General features: G+C 38.4%; 1 protein-coding gene across 3 annotated transcripts in view; it reads right to left on the reverse strand.

Moving 5' to 3' along the window:
* LOC128027368 (mediator of RNA polymerase II transcription subunit 12) overlaps positions 1–16005 on the reverse strand; it is a 37916-nt gene that overhangs the window by 16877 nt on the left and 5034 nt on the right. For all 3 annotated transcript variants that reach the window (XM_052614926.1, XM_052614927.1, XM_052614928.1), the window contains exons 6-22: positions 15572–15682; positions 14162–14434; positions 13935–14081; positions 13758–13857; positions 13544–13680; positions 8042–8173; positions 7820–7946; positions 6658–6887; positions 6510–6569; positions 6257–6430; positions 4863–5007; positions 4602–4720; positions 3596–3739; positions 2953–3116; positions 1952–2083; positions 1636–1863; positions 178–322 (exon numbers count right to left, since the gene is read on the reverse strand). In XM_052614926.1, the coding sequence (XP_052470886.1) occupies positions 178–322; positions 1636–1863; positions 1952–2083; positions 2953–3116; positions 3596–3739; positions 4602–4720; positions 4863–5007; positions 6257–6430; positions 6510–6569; positions 6658–6887; positions 7820–7946; positions 8042–8173; positions 13544–13680; positions 13758–13857; positions 13935–14081; positions 14162–14434; positions 15572–15682 (2568 nt within the window). The remainder of the gene's footprint in view (positions 1–177; positions 323–1635; positions 1864–1951; positions 2084–2952; positions 3117–3595; positions 3740–4601; positions 4721–4862; positions 5008–6256; positions 6431–6509; positions 6570–6657; positions 6888–7819; positions 7947–8041; positions 8174–13543; positions 13681–13757; positions 13858–13934; positions 14082–14161; positions 14435–15571; positions 15683–16005) is intronic.

The following is a 16005-nucleotide window of genomic DNA, read 5'->3' on the forward strand; positions in this document are numbered from 1 at the left end:
TCCATCGACTTCTAGCTTAAAAGAAACTCTTTTAGTCATTCTACGTCAACCTTGATAATCCACAGAGATCGATCTAAACATGTTTTGGACGTCTGCACAAGTATGCTTAAAACACCAAATGAGATCAAACGGCTACAACATGTAAGCAGTCAATGCAACAGATGAGAGCGGACTCACGTCAACGTTGCAGAGCAGATCGTTGAAGCCACAGTTGCCGTTGTTGGAGGAGCAGCAGAGCGCCTTGAGCACTCCCAACCACTCGGCGCTGAGAGAGCGACAGTACGCCGTCAGCTCGGCACACAGGATCCCGATATCATTCACCCTGAAACAAACCACACAACAGTTCCTCAACGAAGGAGAGCAGGCGCAGCTACAGATGCCATGCAGCTGTTCTGCTATTACCGAAGATGTTTATGGAAACTCATGGTGCGTTCACACCAGGAGCATTAAGCGAGTGATTACCATGTTAAGTCAATGCAAAGACGCAAATAGACAACCAACAACGCGATTCGCGTGAATGACGCGGCGCGGATTGAACGTTTAGAGCGTTTTCATGCGCGAAACGCGTGATTCTCACGAGCTGAAACATCTTGAACGATTATCTTTTTATTTAGCCATGAGGTTTAACTAAAGACTAATTACCGTATTTTTTGGACTATAAGTCACACCTGAGTATAAGTCGCATCAGTCCAAAAATACGTCATGAGGAAAAAAAACATATAGAAGTCGCACTGGACTATAAGTCGCATTTATTTAGAACCAAGCACCAAGAGAAAGCATTACCGTCTCAATGTTGCTCTATGTCTTCAGTGTAGACTACAGGAGCACTGAGCAGCATAAAGCGCCCTCTGGTGGCTGGAGACGGTAATGTTTTCTAGTGGTTCATTTCTCTCGGTTCATGTCAAATTAATTTTGATAAATAAGTTGCACCTGACTATAAGTTGCAGGACCAGCCAAACTATGAAAAGAAGTGCGACTTATAGTCCGGAAAATACGGTACATACTTTTTGTCTTGAAGTGTTAAAGACGGATGTTAATCTATTCTACAATTTAAACTTTGATAATAAAATGGTAAAAATAAAATTATCTTTAATTGTTTACTGCTACCGTAAACTGCCTTTAGGCTAATTAACTGGAATATTTCATAGTTTGATTATTACGATTAACTGATCATTTTTAACTGTAGGTTTTCTTACATTGATTTTTTTAATAAAAAAAATTATTTATATTAAATATTCATATACAAATTAAATGTAATAATTTTACTTATACTTTTATTCATATTCCGAATTATATTTTATTTTTTGTTATTTTGTGTAGGTATATTATTATTTTAGTAGCCTATTTTAAGTTTATAACTTTTTTTAATGTGCATTTGTCAATTTTTAATTACTATTTTACTACTAAATATATTGTAGACACTTAATTTTCCGAACAGTTGCTTTGCGACGATTTTTATTGTGAAAAGCACATTACAAATAAACTAATTTAATTGTATACTGGGGCTTAGTTTTAATTTAAGTACAACATTTCTAATTTTCGTCTAATACTTAAATCTTATTTCAACCATTAGATGTTTTTAATCTTTTATAATGTACCTGATGAAAACATAAATCGACAGAATTAGATGCTCACCTCTCGGGATCACGGTGGTCCACGCACACATCCATGAGCACGTTACACACGAAGCTGTATCGGTTAGCTGGGCTGTCATTGAGGATCTTTCCCACCATGGAGTGGTTGAGGTTGTGCGCGGTAGGATTAGCGATAGCGTCGATCATGAACATCTGATCCCACAACATGTTGGAGTCTGATGGGTCGATGTTATAGTAGATGGAGTTCTTCACCTTCGAGCAGAACTCACTGTGGGAATTCACACAAATCCAGACACCATTAGAGACCAGGAATATGGGCAAACGCTTAAAAAGAAGAACGGATTTGTTGCTCTTACCTGAAAATCTCTCCAAACTTGCTCTTCAGGTGACTGCAGGAGGTATAGAGGTCGTAGAAATAGGCCAGGATACAGCGTTCGGTTGAGGAACAATCTGATGGGTTCACGCCAGACTTGACTACAATCCTCAGCCTGCAGAGAATGATACTATATATTCATCACCGTCCAAAAATAGTTCAAAATGTGCTGTTAATTTACTCATCCTCATAGGTCATCCAAGATGTAGGTGACTTTTTCCCCTCAGTAGGACAGTAAAAAAGATTTTTAGCAGAAACTGTGGTCCTTGGTGATTCATAAAATGCAAGTCCCATTTTTGAAAATTAAAAAGCATATCAAGGAAAACAAAATTAACACTTGTGGCTCCTGGCGATATATTGAGGTCTTATGAAGCAAAGCGATCAGTCTGTGCAAGAAACTGAACATTATTTACAACATTAAAACCTGTAACCCAGACCTTCAGAAAACAGGGGAATTATTATTTTCTGTGAACTGGTTCTTTCGGACAGTTCGTTTCAATGAAGTTAGTTTAGATAATCATGCAATGGTTCAAGAAATTCACTAAAATGAACCGGTTCAAAAGAAAGATTCGTTTGTGAACCAGACATCATTCAGACTGTTTGTCCAAAGCTCTGGATTTCAGGTAATAATGTTGTAAATAATGTTCAGTTTCTTGCACAAATTGATCGTTTCTCTTCATAAGACCTCAATATATCGCCAGGAGCCACAGGGATTACTTCGGTGCTCTTTGATGTTTTTTTATTTTAAAAAACGGGCAGCCCTTGAATTGTATTTTATGCATCACCAAGGACCACAATTTCAGCCAAAAATCTTTTTTTTATTGTTCTACTGAAGAAAAACAAAAATTCACCTACATCTTTGATGACCTCAGAGTGAGAAAATGAACAGCCAATTGTAATTTTTGGATGAACTTTCCCTTTGACATCATTCCAAAAGCTGTGATTTCATTGTCCTATCAAGAGGCAGACATGAATATGACGTACCCATCGAAGACCTGTGCGTTCTGGTCAGGGTTGAGGATGAGGCAGGAGTGGTATCTCCGCAGAACGGCCACGATACACAGACAGAGACCTGTAGTGTAACTTCCCGCCAGGTTGGAGGACTTCAGAAGGAGTTCTGCTTCCACCAAACTCAACTCATTCAGCAGCTACATGACACAACACACGCTCAAGCTAATCACTGATGCACAACCTAATAATGCATTTTTCCCAAGCATGTACGAAGCGAGGGAGAACATCTATAAATTGGAACCGGTGTGTAGTTTAATTTTGGCTGATCTCTATTCCAGAACTGCACACATTGCAATCATTTCCCAAAATGTAATTTGTGTGTAATGCTTATGAAGTCTGCAAAGAGGAGAAAACATGATTCAAGCTCACTTTTTGTAATAAAAGAAAAATATGTTGAGATTTATAAGGAACTGACCGTCTTCAGAAATGTTTCGATGGCATAGTCTTTTACTCTTAATGCCATATAATGAATATTTAGGTACCGAAATCCAAAATCATATGGAACAGTGTCCTCAAAACTGAGGTACGTAATGAAATGTGACTTCTTTTACATCCCTTACTCATACGACCCCCAAACAGAGAGTCAGAGACGATATTTTGGGATCAGCTGTCATACCTGTATAGCGAAGTCAATGAGGCCACTTATATTGAGCGAATACTCCATGAGGTCGAAGATGAACTGGATGTGTTGGACCAGTGGGAGGTGGTAGGACATCCCTAAGGCAAAGCTGGCAATCTGTTCCATAACATTCCTGGACACCTGTGGGAACCCAAACACACCATCTGAATCACAGCTGAACGCTGGTGAGATTTGGAGACGGTCAGGATTTACAGGGAATTTAAATCAGTAGGTTTGGATACAGTCTGGATGCTGGAAATTCAGAGCCAGTCTGCAGAAATTGGGCAGACTTATTTTGCAGAAAACCATGCAATGATGGGCACAGTTTATTGACTGATGAGGTGTAATCACATCCATAATTTGCCAAATCCGAGTCCAGTCATTTCAGTAGGAATCCATGAGATTGGGATTTCCATCGTGAGGCCAAATCTTTTCCCGAAACAGATTAAGCTTGTGTTAAGAAATGGAAAACCGCTTCATACAGTTCGCAAGTTGCGCATTCAGTTCTCTTTCATGGACAAAAACACACAAAACTCCAACAAAGCATCTGTTTTTGAGGGGTGACCTTAAAAACACAGTCTTAAATGAGTTAAAAGTCCTAAATGACTTTAAAGAGTTGGATGTGTGTCAGACCTGCGTTAGGTTTAAAGAGAGAGCACTGCTTTTAACCTGAAAAGAACAATGACTCCATCATCAATAATCGTACCTATTTTAAAAATACAACTTTAACGATGAAAACTTAAAAAGGCAATGTAGCACGTTACAAAGCTTTCACTCGATCATATTATATTTATTTCATTAGCTGTCAAGAACAACTGCCATGATTTTATTTTATATTTATTTCCCTTGATTAATGTGAATAAATTACTCACTATTAGTAAGTGATTTAAGCAACTTTATGTTTGCGCACTGTTTGCAAAATGGTGAAAAGTATATTATGGTTTAACTCAACAACAACAAATAAAGCAGGTCACTGCAGCTCATTGATAAAAGTCAGGCTGACCTGAGAAGTGACCTGGTGCTGGTCAAAGTGTGAAAGGTGCTGAAATTTAGAGAAAATGTCTTCAGCGGTGGGAAAGGCCTCAGGTTTACTCCTCTTCCTCTTCTGACCTTCCTCACCTCCTGAGGAAAGAAAACAAAAGACAATGGGTCTAGAGCTATGAATATTCAATGACAGGATGAATAAATGGCTTCTTTGAGTGTACTACTCCTTTAATAATCATTGCAGTTCATTTTTCAGATGGAGTTGTGTAAATTGTCGCACCGGTCTCTGCTGTACTCTTGCGGTTGAGGACTTTCAGGATGTCTTTGGTGATCTTCTTGATGGCGTGGCGAGCTTCATCTCGCTGTTTGCCAACCCCATAGAGAACCACCAGACGCTGGTTACACTCGTGACTTGCACTCTCCTCCTGAACAAAAACACGTTTAGTCACGATTTCAGTCATATAAACCACCGTTCAAGACTCTGGGAGCGGTACGTTTATTTAAAAGTTTTAAAAACTGAACAAGCCTGCATGCATTTAATCAGAAATACAGTAAAATCAGTTTTATTGCCAAATAGTATTCCAATTTAAAACAACCATTTTAATATAAAATGTGTATTTTTTTAGCATTTGAATCCAAAGATCTTTCAGAAATAACTATAATATGTTGATTCCGTGCTTAAGAAACAATATTATTATTACTGTTAATGTTGCAAACAATTGTGTTTGTTCAAACCTTGATACATTTTTGACGAATGAAGCATTGTACTTATTTCATGCATGTTCTTCACATGACTTGTCAGTTTTTAAGTATTTAAAATAACAAAAGGAGAAAATGACAATCTTTAATATTTTGAAGAAAGAGACCATTTTTATATCATATACAGCAACACTTAAGTTTATATACCAATGCTCACTATCAAGTCGTTGCTTATTAGCATGCATACTACAAGCATATTTGGCTGTACACAAAAAAAAAAAAAAAAAAAAAAAAAAAAACTGTAAAATGTACGGTAAAAAACCGGCAGATTTTGTGGTTTTATCTTAAATATACAGTTAAATACCGTAATTTCCTTAACTGATATAATTTTTATATACACTAACTTATTGAAGTACTCAAATCTGCCTTATACCTTTGTAATACACTGCTATCCACCAAAAGCAGGTGGTGATGAAAGAAAGCCCATCACAAGCAGCTTTTAAATAATAACATGCGTAGAAGATGAACAGTGTCATTCACACAAGCACTAAACGCCATCAAGGTGAGACTCATTAAACTGAAATACGCAATAAACATTAATTTAACGACATTATATGTAACACACAACCCCAATAAACATAACAGATAAGAAAAGAAGAAGAAACAGTTATTTCAAAGAAAATTCAAATTCAAATTCAAACTAAATTTGAAATGCATTGCATAGAATTCTGGGAACGTCAGTTTACGTTTTTTTCCCGTTTTTACTGTAGCATTTTCACAGTTTTTTTAACATTAAAAATCACAGTCATTTTTTACAGTATACTTATAAAGCACATATGCCTTATTCTGTATTCTAGATCCTTTAATGCTAGCTTACTACAGTAACTATTACTAAGCAGCAAATTAGGAGTCTCGGTTCATTGTGAGAATCTAAAGTGTGATCTTATTAACTTATGTAAAACCTCACAAGCTCACCTGAGGAATGGGGAAGTGTGTGGCGTACTGTATGTGACGGGGCTGCTCGTAAACCAGCGGGAAGGCCGGGTCCATGCCCTTGTCCTTGGCAGTGTTTTTGCTTTCCTGATCCGGGGCAGGTTTCTCCGGGGAAGGGCTTCCCTTCGACTCGCAGTGCATCGTAGGAGAAAACATCTGGTGGAGGATCAGCAAACATCAGGTACCATCACTATTACAAAAGTCACACGAGTTTAAGCGAAATGCTTTCTCCAACCTCATCAAAGTTTGCACTCGAGTTGTGATCGATCTCCATTGACTCGGACATACCAGTATCCTACAAAAAAATAAAAAAAATTGTTAGCAGTGAAGTATGACTTCATCCAACCAATCATTTTCCACTTGGGGGAAAAAAAACTTCTTGCCTCCATTTTTACACTGCTTCCCGTGTCCTGCTCTTTGCGCTCTGATTCGTCGGAGGGCTCGTCGCTGGGGGAGCGTGGGCGGGGCAGATGGGAGTCGGAGGCCAGGTCGCCTCGTGAGATGAGGGTGCACATGTAGATGTTGTGTGAGAAGACGTCATGACGGATGAGCTCGCAGAAGAGGAGCACGAGATTGGAGAACTCCACTCGCTCGCTCTCGTTCCCGGGTTCAGCTTCACGGACACAGAGACAAAGCTTTAGCTCATATGCACTAAAAAGATGCTTCTTCTGCTCATAAAGGCTTTATACATTTGATGAAAAATACAGAAAAATCAGTAATATTGTGAAATATTATTGCAATTTTAAATAACAGTTTTCTATCTTAGTATATTTTAAAATCGAATATATTTCTGTGATGCGCAGCTGAATTTTCAGCATCATTACTGCAGTCACAATGTCTTCCGAAATTATTCTAACATGCCAATTCATAAAGATTTTTCAAATAAATTTTTTTGGAACCTGTGACACTTTCGTCAGGATTTTTTGATGAATAAAAAGTTGAAAAAAAAAAAAACAGTATTCATTTAAAATATAAATATTTTGTAACAATATACACTATTGTTCAAAAGTTTGGAATCTGTAAATTTCTTTCTTAAGAAATTCATACTTATATTTAGCAAGGATGTGGGAAATTTATACAAAGTCTTAGTAAAGACTTGTATTGTTACAAAATGCTTCTATTTAAAATAAATGCTGTTCTTTTAAACGTTTTAATCATTAAAAAATCTTGACAAAAATATCACAGAAAATAAAAATATGAAGCGGCAAAACTGCTTCCAAAATGTATTATTTCTGAAGGATCATGTGACACTGAAGACTGGAGTAAGGTTGCTGAAAATTCAGCTTTGCGTCAATTAAATAAATTATATTGTAAAGTATATTGAGATAGAAAACTGTTATTTTCAATGGCAATAATATTTCACAATATTTCTGTATTTTTTTATCAAATAAATGCAATCTTGATGAGCATAAGAAACTTCTTTTTAAAAAATAAACAATAAAAATCCTTCTGAACTTTTGAGCGACAGTGCATACCTTTTTTAAAAGCACAAGTGGTTAATGGCACTGGAAAGAAACCCGTACAGATGCTAAAACATGAACTCACTGAGCACAGGTGCTTGTGTGTCCAGGAACTGCAGCAGGACGTCCTGGAAGACGGGGAGAGTGGCAGCAGACAGAGACCCTGAGGACACCGAGCCCTTCTCATCCACGACCTCTGACTCTCCACACCGCTAAAAACACACAGGAACACATCACTATGAAAACTGCGCAGCTGGACATTACCACACCATTTTCATAATGGAAAAATAATGTTTCCCAGCAGCACCTCGGCCTCAATCTCGGTCTGCCTCTTCTCCAGGAGTTTGGCCACCACCATGGCTCTGTGCGGCCCAGACCTCTTACAGGAAACAGCCCACTCACACAGCAGGGTCACCACCGCATCGTCATCTGGACTCATCTACAGTGGCATTACACATCAAACATCAGATCAAGCCAAAACATCTCAGAGTTATATAATCAGTATTACATAGTTATTAAACATGTATACATCTGATTGCAGTTAATAACTGTCCATTATTGGCACACTATTGTTCAAAAGTCTTTTTTTGTTTTTTAGTTTCTGAAGTCTTTTGTGCTCACTAAGGCTGCGTGTAAATTACAGTAAAAACAGTATAACTGGGAATTGAAATAATTGAAAACAACTTCTCTAATTTAATATAATGTGACCTAATTTAAGTCGCTGGGGTATATTTGTAGCAATAGCCAAAAAAAACCACATTGTATTGAAATAAAAAATGATCGAATTTCTTTTATGTCAAAAATCATTAGGATATTAAGTAAAGATCATGCTCCATGAAGATATCTTGTAAATTTCCTACCGTAAATATATCAAAACTTAATTTTTGATTAGTAATATGCATTGCTGAGAATTAATTTGGATAACTGGAACAGAGGCAGGCCAAGCTGAGAGAGCGGAGAGCCGCGCTGGAATCATCCCGGGCTGACGCTCACAAGTCCGGGGTAAGTATACAGCGTGCTGTTAACAGTCCCACCACGTCTACTCCGTGTGTTTCTCTGCGCAGGCCCGGTGCACACAGGACGCGATCTTCCCAGATGTCCTTCACTGCGACGCCGGGACACCACGGACCCTGGGTGCATCCACAGCGGAGGACGCGAGCCGGGTCCCGGGCGACTACTTCTCCCCCTCCTGCCTTCGAGCTCTCCATCCAGAACCGCTTCGCTCCCCTCCGCGAGACAGGACGCGACGCTGTGATCATCGGAGACTCCATCGTCCGACACGTAAGTGCTACGTTAGCCGAAGGTAAAGTGCACACTTATTGTTTGCCTGGTGCTCGTGTTCTCGATGTTTCTGCGCAGATACCCGCGATCCTGAAGGACGGCGAGAGCCCCAGAGCGGTCGTGCTTCACGCCGGGGTTAACGACACCACGCTGCGGCAGACGGAGACGCTCAAGAGGGACTTCAGGAGCCTGATCGAGACGGTTCGCAGCACGACGCCCGCGGCGACGATCGTCGTGTCAGGACCACTGCCCACGTATCGACGAGGACACGAAAGGTTCAGTAGACTTTTTGCTTTAAATGAATGGTTGTTGTCATGGTGTAAAGAACAGAAACTGCTATTTGTTAATAACTGGAATCTTTTCTGGGAGCGTCCTAGACTGTTTCGCGCTGATGGATTACACCCCAGCAGAATTGGAGCGGAGCTTCTCTCTGACAACATCTCCAGGACACTTCGCTCCATGTGACTAGTAAGACAATTCTCAAATAACCATTATGATGAGTTTTGTTCTAACCGCTTAAATGCTAAAGGTACTTGCGCTGTAAAACCTATTAAGACTGTGTCTGTTCCCCGAATAGTGAGGTCAAAATATAAATATAATGTAGGATCTAGAAAAAATCTTATCGTAATTAAACCAGAAAAATGTAAAGTAAATGAACAAAAACAATTTTTAAAGTTTGGGCTCATAAATATTAGATCACTCGCACCAAAAGCAGTTATTGTAAATGAAATGATCACAGATAATAGTTTTGATTTACTCTGCTTGACTGAAACCTGGCTAAAACCAAATGATTATTTTGGTCTAAATGAGTCTACTCCACCAAACTACTGTTATAAGCATGAGCCCCGTCAGACTGGTCGTGGTGGGGGTGTTGCAACAATATATAGTGATATTCTCAATGTTACCCAGAAAACAGGATACTGGTTTAACTCTTTTGAAATACTTGTGCTAAATGTTACTCTGTCAGACATGCAAAAGAAATCTAATGTATCTCTTGCTCTGGCTACTGTGTATAGACCACCAGGGCCGTATACAGAATTCCTAAAAGAATTTGCAGATTTCCTCTCAGACCTTCTAGTTACAGTTGATAAGGCGCTAATCATGGGAGATTTTAATATTCACGTTGATAATGCAAATGATACATTAGGACTTGCGTTTACTGACCTAATAAACTCCTTTGGAGTCAAGCAAAATGTCACCGGGCCCACTCATCGTTTAAATCATACACTAGATTTAATTATATCGCATGGAATCGATCTTACTGCTATAGATATTGTACCTCAAAGTGATGATATTACAGACCATTTCCTTGTATCGTGCATGCTGCGTATAACTGATATTAACTATATGTCGCAGCGTTACCGTCTGGGCAGAACTATTGTTCCAGCCACCAAAGAAAGATTCGCAAATAACCTGCCTGATCTATCTCAACTGCTAATTGTACCCAAAAATACACACGAATTAGACGAAATTACTGACAACATGGGCACTATTTTCTCTAATACATTAGAAGCTGTTGCCCCAATCAAATTGAAAAAAGTTAGAGAAAAACTTACTGTACCATGGTATAACAGTAATACTCACTCTCTCAAGAAATTAACTCGTAGTCTTGAACGCAAATGGAGAAAAACTAACTTAGAAGTTTTTAGAATTGCATGGAAAAACAGTATGTCCAGCTATAGACAGGCTCTAAAAACTGCTAGGGCAGAGCATATACACAAACTCATTGAAAATAACCAAAACAATCCAAGGTTTTTATTTAGCACAGTGGCTAAGTTAACAAATTACCAGATGCCACCTGATTCAAATATTCCACCAACGTTAAATAGTAATGACTTTATGAATTTCTTCACTGATAAAATAGATAACATTAGAAATACAATAGCGAATGTAGATTCTACAGCGTCTAACACTTCAGTTTCATCCATCGCACCCAAAGATAAACTGCAGCGCTTTACAACCATAGGACAGGAAGAGCTAAATAAACTTATCACTGTATCTAAACCAACAACATGTTTATTAGATCCTGTACCCACTAAATTACTAAAAGAGCTGTTACCTGTAGCAGAAGAAACGCTTCTCAATATCATAAACTCGTCGTTAACTTTAGGACACGTCCCAAAACCATTCAAGCTGGCGGTTATCAAGCCTCTTATTAAGAAACCAAAACTAGATCCTAGTGTACTGGCAAATTATAGGCCTATTTCAAATCTTCCATTTTTGTCTAAAATTTTAGAGAAAGTTGTGTCTGCTCAATTGAGCACCTTCCTGCATAAAAATGATATGTATGAAGAATTTCAGTCAGGTTTTAGGCCCCACCATAGCACAGAAACTGCACTTGTTAAAATTACAAATGACCTGCTCCTTGCGTCAGACCAAGGCTGCATCTCATTTCTAGTCTTACTTGATCTTAGTGCTGCGTTCGACACCATAGATCATGACATACTCATAGATCGATTACAAAACTATACAGGTATTCAAGGGCAGGCTCTAAGATGGTTTAGATCCTACCTGTCCGATCGCTACCATTTTGTTTATTTAAATGGGGAGTCATCTCATTTATCATCAGTAAAATATGGAGTGCCACAAGGATCCGTCCTAGGTCCCCTTCTATTTTCAATATATATGTTGCCCCTTGGTAATATTATTAGAAAATACGGAATTAGCTTCCACTGTTATGCTGATGATACTCAGCTATATATCTCAACGAGACCAGATGAAACTTCCCAATTATCTAAGCTAACAGAGTGTGTTAAAAATGTAAAAGATTGGATGACACACAATTTTCTCCAATTAAATTCGGATAAGACAGAGATATTAATTATTGGACCAAAAAACACTACACAGAATCTTGTAGATTACATTTTGCAACTAGACGGATGTACTGTTACTTCCTCTACAGTCAGAAATCTGGGCGTTATATTAGACAGCAATTTGTCTTTTGAAAATCATATTTCCAATGTTACAAAAACTGCATTCTTCCATCTTAGAAACATTGCCATTTTGAAAATCATATTTCCAATGTTACAAAAACTGCATTCTTCCATCTTAGAAACATTGCCAAGCTACGAAACATGTTATCTGTTTCTGATGCAGAAAAGCTAGTTCATGCATTCATGACCTCTAGACTGGACTATTGTAATGCACTTCTAGGTGGTTGTCCTGCTTCTTCAATAAACAAGCTACAGGTCTTCCAAAATGCAGCAGCTAGAGTCCTTATGAGGTCAAGAAAATATGATCATATTACCCCAATTTTACAGTCTCTGCACTGGCTACTTATTAAGTTCCGTATCAGTTACAAATTATCATTACTTACCTATAAGGCCCTAAATGGTTTAGCTCCAGCGTACGTAACTAGCCTTCTACCACGTTACAACCCATCCGCAACCTAAGGTCACAAAACACTGGACTTTTGGTAGTTCCTAGGATAGCGAAGTCCTCTAAAGGAGGTAGAGCTTTCTCACATTTGGCTCCCAAACTCTGGAATAGCCTTCCTGATAATGTTCGGGGTTCAGACACACTCTCTCTGTTTAAATCTAGATTAAAAACACATCTCTTTCGCCAAGCATTCGAATAATGTTTCTTTTTAATTGTGAGTGTAGTTGCATCTGTTCAAAGTTGCATTTTTATTCATTAGCTTGGGTTAAACTAATTTTACTTTGTTGGATCAGCAGCTATGCTAATGATGTCTGTATTTTGTTTCTATGTTTCGCCACGGGATTTAAATCCCGTGGTAACTAGGATTTACACAAGCTCCAGTCTGGATCCAGAACACCTGAGAAGAGATGATGCTGACCCTCAGAGGACCCCAGATGATGCTAACCTTGAATCAACAAACAGAACTAACAATTATTGCTAAATGTGTGACTGAATCATATAATAACTTAATAATATTGATAGTTCATCGTCTAGCTGACTACGTCTTGTATTATTATTATTATTTTTTCTAAAATCCTGTCAAATGTGCACAAACTACTAGCTACTACTAAATATTGTAGAAACATAATTTTCTGTAAAGTTGCTTTGTAACGATTTATTTTGTAAAAAGCGCTATACAAATAAACTTGAATTGAATAACTTCACTAAGGTGATTTTCTCAATATTTAGATTTTTTTGCAGCATTAGATTCCAGATTTTTTAAATAGTTGTATCTCGGCCAAATATTGTCAGATCCTAACAAACCATGTATCAATGGAAAGATTATTTATTCAGCTATGTATACATCTATATTTAGCAAAATTGACCCTTATGACTGGTTTTGTGGTCATACGTTAAACTGTAATTTATTCCTGTGATGCACAGCTGTATTTTCATCATCATTACTCCAGTCTTGAGTGTCACATGATCCTTCAGAAATCATTTTAATATGCCGATTTGATGTTCAAGAACCATTTCTGATTATAATCAAACTGCAAGTCTTTTTCAGGACCCATTGATGTATTTGAATTTTTTTGTAACATTCTAAAAGTGTCTGATCTTCTAAAATTCCATGATAGCGAAAATAAAAACACTGTCGTGTTGTCTTTACCTCGTGTCCGTCTTTGCTCTGTCCCGAGCCGAAGATGCGGTTATACAGCGAATCCAGGGAATTGCTGAAGTCAGACTTCTCAAAGCTGTGGTTATCCAAAACCTCCAGCGTATGCAGAACCCGGCTGATGGTGAAACCTATAATCACATATCATACAGTCTTACCCAGGACAGAATAAGTCCAGAGCGATGCTGAAGAGCTCCTTCATGCCCACCTGCGGTCGTCTCCTGACACTTATCGAAAGACCAGCGAAACTCCACGGCCTGTCCTCTCTCTTTGATCTGCTCTTCAATCTCCCTCACTTTGACACGCACCTGAGAAGCATCGCATTGCTTTAGATTCATTGCTCTGATTAGATGAAAAGCCAGTGTGGAATCCAGTAAAGTCGAACCTGCTGGTTAAAGCTGCTGTTGCCCCCAGGCATGGGAAGATTAGACGGCGCGATCGCCAAGAGGTCTAATGGCGAGCCGGTCTTATTTCGGCTGTCGGTCAGAGAGTAGTGCCAGACCAGAGCACTGGGACAACACAACACGATACTCTACAAACAGAACGAACACAGTGTCAAGAGAAACTCAATGTCAGGGATCAGAGAAACACAGCACAGATCTGTGGCAGAACCTGCAGCATGCAGCTGAGTCCAAACACCACGGGTCTGTGCTGGGGGCAGATGTAGAAGTCTGTGAAGGGCGTTTGGGGCGGGTTGCCCCCTGCAGGCTGGGAGGTCGGGGTGGGGGGCAGAGCGTTCCCTTGCTGTGCCGAAATGCCGTGTGAAGGGTGTCCGCCTGGACCTGGTCCGAGACTGCCATCGCTCAGCAGCAGATTTAGTCGGCGTGTGCAGAAATACGCCAGCCGTCTCGATAAATACGCCGACTGCACAAACTCTCCCGAGTACTAAAATAAATAAAGACTGGGTCAGAATAAGCACACTGTTTTCGGATAACCACCATCTCAGGCTTTTAGGTGCTGATTTTGGGAGGCAAATCTGCAGAAATCTTTATCTTTGTTTGGGTAAAACCAGGTTAAAATGTGAGCACATTTAGTTTTCAGCTACTGAAAATGTATCAAATTCAACATAGTGGACATACTACTTTTGAAATTTGGAAAATTAATATTTATGGCAAACTTGGCACAAGTATGTCAAATGCACATGTTTTGATAGAGGCGAAACTAAATGCATCTCTGTTCTCCAAAGTAGACATTCCTCTTTAAAAGAAAAGCACATCAGGTGCATGCAAAGTGAAACGTTTCTTTTTTTTTTTTTTGCCACTGAAGAGGTGTACAATTTACTCCTGAAGCCAGAGACTCCAACATCGCTGGAAAGGAACCACAGAGGGCCTTAAAAAATTAAGTTGATAAAAGAAAAGGGCTTTACTCCAGAATTTACTTCTGGAGTCACAGACATGCAAACTTTGGAGAAAAAATAAAAAAAATTGCTTTTTGAATGGGCATCACTGGCACATAATACAACAACGATTGCTGAAGTCAGATTTTGACCAATCTCTGCTGCCATCCGTATCAAATCATTTTTACCCTCCTGTGATTTGCCTCTGAATCTGGTGAAAATTGTCATTTTGACCCTGCTCTACAAAAAATTGGATTTTACTGTAAATACACATTCGTGATATTTTATATTTGGGATTTTTTTTTTTTTCATGTATTGCTTTTACCAGAAAAAAAAAGAAAATTAACAAAATCAATAATTTGACCTCTGCTAAAATAAACACATTTAAAACTATCATACATATAATACTAATTCAAATTTGTAAGTACTAAAATAACTTAAAAAACAAAAACACACACAAAAAAAACAATAAATAGATAAAATAATAATAAAAAAAAAAATAAAATAAAAAAAAAAAATATATATATATATATATATAAATCAAGATATTAATATAATTGCATACTATTGATACTAAACGATCACTCCAAAAAACATTTTTTTGAAATGTCTAAATGTAGTTGTCATTTGTAATGAATGGAAGCTGAAAGGGACAGTGGATGTGCAGATGTGCTGTGTTAACACACCTGTAACAGGAGCGGCAGCAGGAAGCGCAGAAGCTCGTCTTCTCCAGGTCTGATCTTCTCGAAACACTCCAGCACCCAGGTGAGGAACTCGTGTCTGTCTAACATGCCGTCCTGTCACACATGAACAACCAACCCATCAACTCATACAACAAAAACACTCCTCTTCTGCTCAAGAATTATAAATGCAACAGTGGACAGTATGACATATGTGACCCTGGACTATACAACCAGTGTCAATTAATCAGTGTCATATATCACCTAAAAGCTAAGTAGATAAGCTTTCCATTGATGTATGGTTTATTAGGATCGCACAATATTTACAACTATACAACTATTAGAGATACAACTATTTGAAAATCTGGAAATATTGAGAAAATCGCCTTTAAAGTTGTCCAAATTAAGTTCTTAATGCATATCGCTAATCAAAAATTCAG

This window comes from Carassius gibelio, chromosome A14, assembly GCF_023724105.1.
Source record: "Carassius gibelio isolate Cgi1373 ecotype wild population from Czech Republic chromosome A14, carGib1.2-hapl.c, whole genome shotgun sequence".
In the NCBI taxonomy this organism is placed as follows: Eukaryota; Metazoa; Chordata; class Actinopteri; order Cypriniformes; family Cyprinidae; genus Carassius; species Carassius gibelio.